We start from the raw sequence: 13,398 nt of genomic DNA on the forward strand, positions 1-13,398 counted from the left end.
ATAATAATCACTTTTAAAATTACATTCCAAAGATGTTTAAAAAATTACGTCAATATAATGAAAGGTCATTCGATGACCAGAAACTCTGATCAAATTGCGTCGATAGTAAATTACTAAAAGCAATTAATAAATATTTATAAAACGTTATTTAAAAAGCACACACAAACTGCAATCTGCTGTACATTTAAACGCATTTATATTCTAACGAAATATGCAAATTCATTCTCGTGGCGTTAACGAGAAAAGTGATTAACTATATATTGCAAACTTTCACACATATACTCGTATAGCTTGACAAAATAGGTAACTCATATTGTTTGCTATTTTCGTACTAATTTATAACACTAGGCGGTTCCCAATTTTCATACACGCCCTTAATTGTGCCCTTAATTGGTTTAAAAATTTCGCATGCGGTTTTTTCATTTTATCGTAAAAGAGTTTATGTTTATTTGTAACTTTACACTTTTATGGACGTTGTTGTTTTAATTACATCCGCATAATGTCTGTATTTACCCATATTGTACCTAATCATTTAATTTAAAGACAGATTCTGGAATCTAGGCTTAAATGACATACAAGTAAAAGGCCAATGTCGCTGATAGCTTATTTGACACTTTCTAACGTACATTTACATTCATTTGTCACTTAATCTGGCAGATAAGCTAAACAGAACATATTCAAAAGCAGTAAATCCAGCCATAATACTTCCCAATATAACCAACTTATACTAATATACAAATATTTACTACATCATTCAGTAACTTTAGCATTGTTGTTTAATGTAATTAATTAGTCACGGATTATTGTAAGCGAACCAAAGTAAAGAGACATTCGGACTAGCTTAAGGAAATTGAAATAAATTACGAAATGGATGGTCTCTAAATGATATTTAACGAGAGATTAATGCTACCATTATTATGTTCCGAATAAAGCTAAGAGACACAATTAATCTGTCACAGCTGTTGTTTTATATTGAGTGTATTAATTACTAATTTGATAACTGATGGCTCAGTGGTTGTAATAAAAAAAAATAATTTATACGACAGTGGTCTTATTTATTTCTAATACTTATTTTATGAACGTGAAAGTTTGTGAGGATGGATAGGTAGATGGTTGTTACTTTTTCACGCAAACCAAGTATTCGGACTTTTGTTTTAATAAGCATATACATTTTACCTAAGTACCATGCAAGTGACACCGTGAGCTCTACCTAGTATGAAATGAATCTGCTGCTGTGACTTGAAATCATATTAATTATTAATGTATATTTAATGTGTGTGTGTGTGTGTGTGTGTGTGTGTGTGTGTGTTTATATAAATTCACTTCTTTTCGTAGCAGTTTCGTAACTTCGTAGCAGATAGAGATGCAAAATATATATATAATGTGAACATAAAAAAACTGTACAAAATGTATTCATAATATACAAGCAGCAGCTGTAGGCATAAACTATTCACGCAAATCCATAAATTAGGATCATATACTGACGTATAAATCTTAAACAACAATATATGGCGATATATCACATGATTAATGTACAAAACCACTGTATATGAAGGGACTAATCCGAAGATTATTGTGTTTACCCTCTTTCTCGATGTTTGAAAGGTTCTTAAGAAAAGTCTTAAAGGTTCCAGGGGTCTCATTCATCAAGTTTTTCCTGTAATTCGTAACTAAAAGATTAAATTTTTGTACCTTATTTGACATCTCAATTCTATTGTGCCGGGCTATTTCAATTGGATTATACACGTGGGAAATGCCAAATTGTAATTTTAAACAACATAGAGACTCTTTTCGGTAGGTATCTCTAAAAATAAACTCCTATGTCATTCCCACAGAACAGTATAATCTGTGCATAAATGTTATTGATTTATACATAATCCTTTTCATATATAAATATCAAAAATAGTGTTTCTTAAATAAATAACACAAAGCTGAAATAACAATAAGTCAAAATAAAAAACACGCCTCTATGGATGATTAAACACTCCCGCGAAAGGTTGAAATGGAAGTGAAAAGGCTTAAAATAATTGCAATGTCAGTCCTCATACAGTGAAACGCCAAAAATAAAGGCTAAAAACGGCTATTTCCTTTAAACGTAGCTTAGAGGAAATTGGAAACCTTTTCCAATTGTTCCGGCAACGACATAAAACCGCGGCTATATTGTATATTTGTCATCTATAATAATCATTTTATTATTAAGATGCTTTATAATGTAAGTGTAATAGGTAAGCTCAAAAAAGTTGAAATCTTCATTTCTGCTATACAATTAGCTACGCAAAATGTTAAGCAACAAAGCCTGAGTTGACGAAGCGCATCTTAGCATCAATTATGCGTGGTTATATGTAAATAATTCACTTCTTTAATGTCTTATAACAATAATATTTATAAATTTTCGTAAGGATATTATTGTGTTTTTACGTGGAAAATATTAGACATTTTAATTTGTGTGCTACATTTTCTCAACTCCATTCCTAAGATCAATACGTATAGCCAGCGTGCTAAAATGCGTACAAAAGTATCTAGTTCAAATACCTATTTTTATTCCCTTAAAATCGTTAAATTTACTAGTACTTCAATGAATATGTAAGGTATAAATCTGTTAATATATTCACAAAATAGTGTGAACTTGCCTTAAGCATATGCGTCGAGTCGCAATGACTACTTTTCCGTAGCAGTGACGTACGGATATAGGCGGCAGTGTCAGTTTCCCTATGTGTATCAACTTCCAAGTTTTGCAAATATCGAGGAATACATTTTACTTTTATATACTTATGTTATGGTTTTATTCAGAAATAAATTGTTAGAAATCTATCTATCCAGTTGATGGTTGTTTGCTCAGCATAGGAATAAGCTTTAATTACATTTTCAATATTCTTGTACACGGTTTCTATAGTAAAACTAAATCGTCGTTGTAATACAAGTTATGAAGGATTCCTTTCAATAATAAATAAAAAAATATTTTTAAATGAGAAAATAATAACATTTCAATTCAATTTATTTGAGTAAAACTGATTGTACATTTACCTTTCTATGAAAGATTAAGATAAAATTAATAAAACTTAGCTTTAATAAAACCAATCCGTCATTTAAAATTATTTTTAAATTTCGTTCAGTTGCTTATAACAAACCAATCAAAAATAATAATACAATCAGTTGTTGAAAGATAAAAGAAAATTTATCCGCGTATTTTTTTTCTCGTTGTAACTTTTATTTGATTAACTAGCTAAAAAACCCGGCTTCGCCCGGGAGTTGACATGGGATGACGTGGTAGAGTCGAAGTAAAAAAATAAACTATGACGTAAAAAGTAAAAAAAAAGTTTATTGAAAACGTTTTCTCATTATTTACAATACTTGTTTATAAACAACATTTTTCATTTTATTGTCCGGAGTATATATACATAAATTTTTCGGATTTCCTACTCTTGAGCAAGCTACATATAGCTGACCGTGAGAGAAGCAGGATTCTTTGAGGTTAATGCCACAATATTTTAAAGTTTGTCCTTGCGCTTTGTTAATTGTAAAACTAAAGGCTAATTTTATTGGAAACTGCAGTCTTTTAAATTGAAATGGCAATTCCGAAGAGATCAGAGGTATTCTAGGTATAAATACTGTCTGTACAGTCATAAGTTCAGCTTCAATGATATTATTCGATAGCTGTTTTACGATCATTCTAGTTCCATTACATAATTTTGGGGAGTTGAGATTTCTGAGTAGGTAGTATGATTGGAGTTCCAATTTTCAGACGAAGGCAGTGTAATGGCATTCCTGGTACTTGTAAAGAGTTTAGAAATTCAGTGGGGAAGTTTTTCGCTGTTCAAATTAAACTAATTCTGGTGAGCGACACCGGGCTCTTATATATTCAGAGAGCTAGGCTCTAGAATATTCGAGAAAATTTGAAAATATTTTCTCTCTCACACCTTCTAGAGTATTCTGGTCATTATCGTCCGCCATAATAAAAGAATATTTAAATTTCGCGCCACTACTACACATGCTGCAATGGCTCACAACTATGGAGACTATGTACAGTGTACACTATGACTATTGGAGTGTATAGTCTCCGAAGTTCAAATATTCGATAACAGATGGCGCCACTGCACTTAATTTCCAAGTTGAAGGGTCGGAAAGTCCCTTATATCTTTAAAAACATGCCCTTTAGATTAAAACGGGAACTTTCTTGTTCGAGGGGGGATAAAGGGCTATCACACCACATAAGTCCCTTTATCGTGTCGGGACTCCTTTTTAAGTTTTATCGGCACGCACATTTTATCGACTTAGTTTTTTTTATTATATATATAGATATTGAGATCACCTCTGACAATGCCTAAAAATTTATTTTCTTTGAACCGATCCAATACTTTTTTTTTACAGTTTTTTTAATAATTATTTCTACTTGACATTAATTATAAATTTTCCTCTATATTCAAAGATTTGTTATGTGGGTAATAAATCAAATAAATATTTGTATTTCGTTGTTTTTATACCTTAATACAAACCGGGTTAGAATATATTACGCACGAATGTAAGGGTTATTGTTTAGTTTACAACAAATACAAACACATTTAAGGTCTTAAATTTGGAGTAAGTTAATATGTTATCATTTTATATTTCATGAACGAAAGATTAGTAATGTGTTAAGTATTTTTAGGAAGAGAATGAAATTATAAAACATATTTGAATCGACTTAATTTTTATTGTTTTATTAGGTAGATGTATTGTCTATCATAATTTTAAATTATGTAGTTTATATTATGACTTTTAGATAATGCTACGAAGCTACGAGGCTACGTGTCTACGGCTACGCTTTATGATAATTATGTAATGTAAATTATTGAGAACCGTTTGCTCTCCGTAACAATAACTACGCAATAATATATTAAATATTGCATTATAGTATTATTATTTAATGTTTATTTTTACTTTTTTACAACACGTTAAACGTAACAAGTCTAAGACATAAAATGTTTGATTTCATACTATATGTATCATAAATTAATTTATCCTATCTTTTGTTTCAGGTATCTTCCAGTCCTTGAAGACACTGGCTTGTTAATAACTTTATAAGAAAAAAATGTAAGAACCCGATCTTAGTTGTTTATTATTTGTGGCGGAATAAATGTATTTAACCCCGCTGGCTTGCTTAAGTATTTCATGTGTAGAAGATATACATGTCCATATATTATTATAAATTGTGCAACTTTACACATTTACATACAATAACAGTTATTATGAACATTATACATTTAATTCGGTGACAAAATTATAAGTAAAAAGCAGTTGAAACACATAATTGCTCTAGAACATTATGGTGTAACCATGGTGTAACCTATTACCTACACGGCTGAAAACTAAACTATATACAAAGGTATAAACCTGTTATTAATTGATACTTAATTACTGTGTTAGACATCAAAGTATGTTACAGTAATACACAATTACTATAACTGATATTTTGGTAATTAGCAAGCATAATAATATATTCGTTACGACCTCTTAAGTATAATATGCTTTAATATGCGCTGTTATAATTTAGGTTATACCTGTGGTTATACGATGCTGCGTATCGTCAGGTATTTTATAATAAAAAAGAGGATCTGAAAAACAATGAAATGAATAATACATAATGGATAAAGTTCTAAAATGGGATACCTAAAATATTTTTATCCTTTAGGTATCCCATTTTAGAAATTTTCCCATGGTTTTCCATGAGATACATAAAGTGACCAATACATTTTTTAATTGAATGACCATTCGTTAATTACGTAATATATACAGGATAAATAATTATAAATCTACAAAACCAATTAATTAAATTCATGGAATTCAAATTTCAGCAAGCTCAAGAATTTGTTTCTTTTACAATGACTCCGAACCGTATTAAAAATAAAATATCGAACCTTCTCAAGTAATTTCCTAAGGGACAAGGCTATGAGATGCAAAAGTGATCTAAAAGCTTTTTGTGTTTACAAAAATAAGACTTAACAAATATAAAAAAATAATTGTTGATCGGTTGACTGATCAATTTATGACTAAAAATAGAGAATGTTTGATAAAAGTATCTTATGAAAGTCCTAATTATCACGTGAAAGTCCTGTTCAAAAATACAATTATTTAAGGAACATTTCTTCTATTCTATTCTACACAATTAAAATGAAAATAAGTATATTTCACAATCTAATATCGATATATTTAAAATTTGAAAACACAACTCTATCGAAACATAAAAATTACCTTAACACATAGTAGAATATTTGAATATCTCAAAGTTAAATAGTGACCACCTGATTCGTAACTAACAAGACTCAGCTATAACAAAGAACAGAGTTGCAGCGTTGCTTTTGTAACTCGATTCAAAGCAAGTATTAGAGCTTGTTTGACGCTCCATTTATGATATGAACAGATAGGAAACATACGTATGCTGATTCAATGAATATTCCAGGTCGATGATTACTTTAATGTGTGTATAAAAGAAGTTATAATTATTTTTTTATCTGACTTTATATATCGGTAATTTTTAACAGTAATATTAATATGAAGTTTCTTTTGAGTTACCTTGTCTATTCTTCCTTTACCTTCTCGTATTTCCAAAGTAAATGTACGAACTATTCCTGTTTCTAATGCAAAGTTCCAGAAAGTTGGCAAATGCAATCTCGCCAATGGCCACTTCGTCAACCTCATTTTATATATGTTTACAGTTCACATCCAACACGTAGTCAATACGTGCTCCGAATCTATATAAGATAAGTCCAACTAACCAAAAAGCCAACGTTTAAATATACATAAGGAATAGCTTCAATGTAGGTAACGTTACTTTGATTTAAGCTACGATTGGATAATAAAATATTAAGATTATCATGATTTAGATGTTAGTATACTATTTTATAGTATTTTATTACCTGTGGTTTATACTAAAGTACCTATATATATTTAAATCTATGAACCTGTAGGTAGAAATCATCTAACAAACAAAGTAAGCTTAATTTCCTTTGCCTTTTTATTTGTTTATGATGTATTTAAAACTATAAAAAACAAGTCAAAAGGAATAAGAAATAAAAACTTTGAAAGTGTTCCTGAAGAAGAATAAAAGCAAGTTTATTAATCCTTCTACGAGGCTTCGTATTTTTATAACAGCTCTTATAATTATTTCAAAGCAAGGAAGAAATATTACATTTTACATGTTACATCAAACACGATCCATAAAAACATTTTCATGAGCATTTTATTAACTTATAAAATCTTTAAAAAGCTCTCAACATTAAGTACGTAGACTTCAAACAACCAAGTGGATTATCGTGTTTAAGAGGAAGACGACTTTAAATACGTTTTAATATTCAATCAAAGAATTCTCGATAGATGTGACATAGCCTTTAATGGAAGGACTTAGAAACATATTTCATAACTCTCTTTAAGAAGCATCTAAGACAAATCAAACTTTAATTAGTATAGTAATTGTTTTCCCGTCGTTGAAATTATATTAAAATAGACCTAGATAATCGTTACTCCAACCGTCGTCGTTCTATTAAAAAAATACTACTAATTAAAAACCGTACTTATTATCATACGTCTCACGTTAGCTAACTTCTAATTTAGTTTTGTGTTTATAGTTTTATAGTAGGGGCCAGTTTATTATTTAAATCGGTTAAATGTTGATCTTTTGCTAAAAAAACCTATGAACCTTTCTCATCAATCAAAATTGTTTGTAAACAATGAAGATTCGCTCTGAACATTTATGAAACAAGGATTTTTAGTGATCTCTGGTTAACTTATAATATAGAAAAAACTTCGTGCATATTATTTCTTGGAGTAGGTTCATAATATTCTTGTTGACTTGGTTAAGTTTACAGCCTTATAATTTTAATATCAACAACGTTAAGTATTATGTTACAAATGTGAAAAGGCTGAAAACCAACATATTCTAAAGGGAATTAAACTTCATCTTCAGTCAAAAGGAGGAAACTAAATTAATTGGTATAATACCTGAGTGCGAATTGCAATTGAATAATACCGTGTTTCTATTTAGGTCTACTCTATACGGTATTACGTTGCACTGACTTCATATTTCAAGTAGCTTCATACCTCTTCAGTTTTCGCTATGAAATAATAAGCTTAAAGTTGTTCTCGTTAGTGAAGTATTACATGTTATTACGCGGTATTCCTTGTTAATTTTCGGAATTATAGCGGTTGATAATAATCATTTTAAATGAATATTAATATTTATTTTATATTAATAACATAATAAATAAAAAGCGGGAAAAATTAAACACACAACCAGAGCCATCTATTCGCCGCGCCTGAAACGTATTGTATGAAGAAAGTTACGCGATGAACAGCGAATATTTTTAAAACTATGCCATCTAGCGGTAAAAGGAAACAAGACAAAAGAAAATTTCTTCTTACATACGAGTTGATTTCCATATTTGACGCTATGCGACGCTCGTTGTTACTTTCATCGTAAGAAAGCAGCATATTACTCGCAAAGAAAACTTCTGTATTATGTATCAATAATAAAAAAAAGAAATTTCTCTAATACCTAGTTGAAGAACAATAAAGATAATAAATAATGACTGTTCTTTTAATAAATGCCTCTTGCACGTTCTACATAAAACATTATAAATAAAATTTTAACTCTCCAATTACTTTAAAAACAATTTCTTATAAAAAATATGACAACTACTTTACTACTGCTCTCTAACTACTAGATACACATGTACAACAAACTTCATACACAACAAAACAAACACATATCCACATTCGAAACCAGAAACTCACACACACAACCACGTCTAATACAATGCCTATTGTTTCAGATGTTCAAAGTGTTTGATGTGATATTGTATATCGGTAACGTGAGCTAGCCCCCATGACCCGGCTTGCGAGATGCAATCCCCTTCACCTCGTCTGCGCCACTACAGGTCCCCTATGTCAATCCTAGCATGCCCTATGTTAGCCCAACTAGCCTTACGTTCGACCGACAATCAAACACATTAAGATGATTTTGTACACCTTATAAATTATCAGTATAAAGTATACACTTTACCTACAAAATTATAACATATGAAAAACTTCTCAATGTATAAGATTATAGAATTAAGCTCGATAGTATTAGCGTTAAAACAGCTTTTTACAGATCGTTATGAAAGTTGTATTATTTTTTCATAAAATGCTATATATAACAGTCTCAGTTTTATTTGTATTCATGCACGCAAAACAGAGGGACTGAAGCTATTCAGACCACGTAACTTCAATTCAAAACTCAAATAAATAAAGATTTATTTTCAACATTATGTTAAAATAATTTTTAAACTGAATGTCGAACTTGAGGTTAGAAAAGCTTATTAAGCCAACTCTCCAATGCTTTTCAAATTATGATCTAATGGTTAAGGCTTCTTAAATAACAATATGCATGCTATGCGGAACCTAGATACCCATGCTGCATGCCATGCTTTACGCGCCGTCTAATTTATATGACAGGAATGACTTGCAACCTGCGCAAGCATTTTAAATGAAAATAGATACATGCCATTTAAGATGACCTTCAAGGATTAAGATAAGATCAGGTAAGTATAGGTAGGTATTTATAAAGTGTAGAAATATAATAATATGTACGTTATTGATACTTAATTAAGCATTACTTACTTAATATTACTTAATTTAATAGATTACTAGTGAAAAGTTCCAAGAAAACTTCTTACATCTATTTATAACATAGATATTAAGCTTTTTAGTCTCACCAGTTGGTACGTATTTGCACTGTTCCGAGCACTATTTGATTTTCTGAAGTATTTTAGTATAGCTTTGTCAATACATCGTAACCAAAACACGCTTTGAACTAAGTTACACTTTGCATAGAGCACGCAGAGGTTGGTATATAAGACAAATAATAATAATTACAAATATATGCTAGTTGAGGCCTGAGGGTAACATTAATTAGTGAGAACCACACTTATTATTTTATTATTATTTATTACTACAGTTACCACGTAGATTACAGGAATGTTAATTATAGTAGGTATATCAGAACAATTATAGTTCATTATACTTTAAGTTCGTCCTAGATACTTTATTTAACATTATTTTTCAAGTTTTGTTTCATAAGTCATTTCATGAGTATACCTACCTAGTATGTGCATATTTGGGTGGTTCCATAAAAGCATCATCATCTTCCTTCAATTCTCAAATCTAATTATAGAGCATCAGCATTTCGCTAAACAATACTGTAGTATCAAACATAAATTGAAATTGAACTTCATTGAACAAATCATTTCAAACCGATTGAGCACATTTGAAGTTTCCACCTCACCAGTCTCTTCCAATATAATTCGCATAGTGCCGAATGGTTTTTAGATGTGCCAAGTGTAGTAGTCATTCGGGCGAATAGACGACTGATAAGCTTATCAACACATCACGCTGACTGGCAACGTAATATCGTAGCTTTATCAATACGTTTTGATGATTCTGTATGCTTCCCGCAGGGTCGCTCAAACCTACCTCTAGACTATGATAACCTTATCATCACAGTGTTGAAATCATTTAATATTACAGTAATAAATAAACATCAATTGGGCGTTTCATTGGTTTTAAGACCATAATATTATGACAATAATTTAAATTCAATTAGGAAAAATTATATTAAATATTAGTGAGAAGCATTTAATTAATCTATAAAGTAAAGAAAATGATCACATTCTGTGAGATTAAGTTATGAGTAGTTGAATAGTGGCAGCGGTAAAACTGTTTGTAGAGACCATGAATTGTTTATTGGTGTAATAGATATTGTCGACACGCATGGGAGCGGTTATTATTTAATATCTTGTCGCCAGTTCAGTTATCAGACCGCTGATGTGAAAACAAGAGTGCGATATCTAAAGTTTTACGTTCGTGTATCGAGTATGTCGCGAACAACCACCATGTATCCATATTCGTATTTTAAAAATAACAAATCGTAAGTTAGTAATGGAAGAAAATTCAACCAATAATTATTTGTGGTCTATATTAACAACAATGTTTCGTCATTTAACAGGACTATGACTGCAATATGTTTCGTTTGCAATCTACCGATACTATCCCATCAAGTGGGATTGGTATGGGCGGGCGGCAACGGCTGGGACGAGCTGACGCGCTCTACTCTCGAAGAGTCAACTCTCAGACAGCGGCTGGGCAGCCGAAGGGACTCAGCTGCTCAAGTTTCATGTCTCTCTCCACCAGAACCCGATAGCGACCAGCCAAGAGGTATTATTTCATATTTTTAATTACTAAGTAACGATATACGGAATACGAAATTAATATTTTAAATTACTTTGGATTAATGTTCATATTTGAACGAAAATGTTTGTTTAGGTGGACCCCGCCGCCGCAGATCATCGTTAGCTCAACTCACAGACATTCTTCGAGAATGGGGTGGTGGTGGAAGCAATGCCCCAAGACGTCAAAGGGCGCCTTTATCACGACGAGAAACTTTAGCAGATCTGGCTCGCTCTCTCCCATGGGCGCGCCACGAGCCTCCTCCACGAAGGCGGCGCGATTCATCCGCAGATTCTGGCATCAAGTCAATGGCGTCAAAACGTCGCGATTCAAAAGCACCCCAAGATTTCAGATCTGACTACCCACACTATTTTGAAAGAAAAGACTCCACAACAATTATTCCCTCTAGAGAACGGCGTATAAAAAGACGCGGTTCTGGTGATGATAAAGAACGCAGAGATTCTGTTGATGGACACCGCCACAGGCGTGATTCTGTAGTAGCCCCACCTCCTAGAATCGTTGCAACGCATAAAAAGAGAAGACCATCTCCCCCAATGCAGGCACCACCATCGTTTGTCGATGCTTCGTCAGATCCTGGTCCATCGCATCCACCATCAGTAACGGTTGTTACCGTACATGAGCCGAGTCGATCAGATGGCGAATGTCCATCAATGACGATGCCAACTATCATTACATCTGCAGTAACACCATCTCCAACGTCGCCAACAGTGCCTACCGTAAATACTGTAACAACCCAAGCATCTCCAACCACACAAGTAAATCAAATAAGTACAGCAACGCAAGAGTCTCAATCGACGCAGGCTACACAAGCAACACCTGGAGGTAGAACACCGCCTAACTTGGGAGGTAGGCGCGATTCCACGACACAATGCGGTCGAACAAGGCGTGATTCAAGAGCAGCAGCAAGTCCAGAACGTAGGCTAGGAAGACTGCAAAGACAAGCTACCGCTTTCGATGATCCTATTGGTCCGCCTGGAACGCGACGGCCTTCTTTAGAGCCTGATGATGCTGGAAGAGCTCGTCGTGATTCTTTAAGTCCAGATTCAGCTGCGCGATCCAGAAGAGAAAGGAATCAATTGAGCCCAGATAGAGCGGGAGGTGGTGAATTAAGTCCATCAGCAGCACGACGGCGGAGTCGTCTGAGAAGGCAAGCATCCTGTGCTAGAATGGGACGAGCACGAAGTCCAGAATCAAGCTCTTGTTCCAGCCGAGATCCGAGCCCGTGTGCAAGGCCACCAGAAAGAACCATATTCAGGCGGCAATCAACTACAGAAGAGATACTCATTGCACGGGGTTTTCGACGTCAATCAACAACAGAAGAAATGATACGTTGCAGAAATTTTAGGCGTCAAAGTTCACAAAGCGATGATGCGTGTATGCGCGCTAGGGGTCGCCGAGATTCATCAACCCAGATTTTAGACGGCACAATTGGGACCATGACTGTTGAAACAACAAGTACTTTCTTCGATTCAAGTACACAGACGGGTGAGTAATATTTGTTTTATTTTTTTGGGTTATGTGAAATAACATAAAAGAATTAAAATTACATTATGTAAAGCGACATCTCCTGATTTCTGCAGTGAAACTAAAGCCTATACATACTTTTTTTTCCACAAACTTTTTCTAATATGCGACATATATTGATAAATACTTTTCGATATAGCACTATGTAGAAATTAATATTTAATAATCAGATTTTTTATTTAACATTCTATGCTTTCTTTATATATAAAAGGTAAACTACATTAAGTTAAGGAATAGGAATAGCTTACAAAAACTACATAATAAAACACTAACTTCACTACTATTATGTAAAGAAGATTCTTTCAATTGAGCCTTTTGTTGGGATTTTCATCTGTACTTTACAACAACATAGTACTCGATTACAATAGAACACCACGTGTTTTCCATCCGCCTCTCTCAGTCGACCAATCATTACGCTCGTATCAGCATCTCTTTCACTCGCAAGCTTTCACCCGAGAAAGCGGAACGGGGTAGTAGAGAAGGTTTTTGAGAGGATGCACAGTGGCGCCATCCGTACAAGCTTTGGCAGCCGAGAAATAGTGAGTCACTTTGAATTGGTAGCGCTTTCGCGCGGACCTCGGGACCGAAATGAGATGAGTTGGGACGCCCGGCGCA

The 13,398-nt window shown here is 33.0% G+C and overlaps 1 protein-coding gene and 1 long non-coding RNA gene across 4 annotated transcripts in view; one reads left to right on the forward strand and one right to left on the reverse strand.

The window, feature by feature from the left end:
* Positions 1–13,398, reverse strand: part of LOC149906989 (uncharacterized) — a 173,682-nt gene that overhangs the window by 135,993 nt on the left and 24,291 nt on the right. The window lies entirely within an intron of this gene.
* Positions 8,875–13,398, forward strand: part of rsh (Rap GTPase activating protein radish) — a 49,340-nt gene continuing 44,816 nt past the window's right edge. For 2 of the 3 annotated variants that reach the window (XM_090104047.1, XM_090104045.1), the window contains exons 1-3: positions 8,875–8,909; positions 11,018–11,226; positions 11,335–12,744. In XM_090104047.1, coding sequence (XP_089960173.1) covers positions 8,875–8,909; positions 11,018–11,226; positions 11,335–12,744 — 1,654 coding nt within the window. Of the gene's footprint in view, positions 8,910–10,904; positions 10,940–11,017; positions 11,227–11,334; positions 12,745–13,398 lie in introns of those variants that run through there. The other variant, XM_090104046.1, reaches the window with a different exon arrangement.

This window comes from Colias eurytheme, chromosome 7 (assembly GCF_061535395.1).
Source record: "Colias eurytheme isolate Ceu_HAF_F1 chromosome 7, ilColEury1 Martin Lab GWU primary, whole genome shotgun sequence".
Classification (NCBI taxonomy): domain Eukaryota; kingdom Metazoa; phylum Arthropoda; class Insecta; order Lepidoptera; family Pieridae; genus Colias; species Colias eurytheme.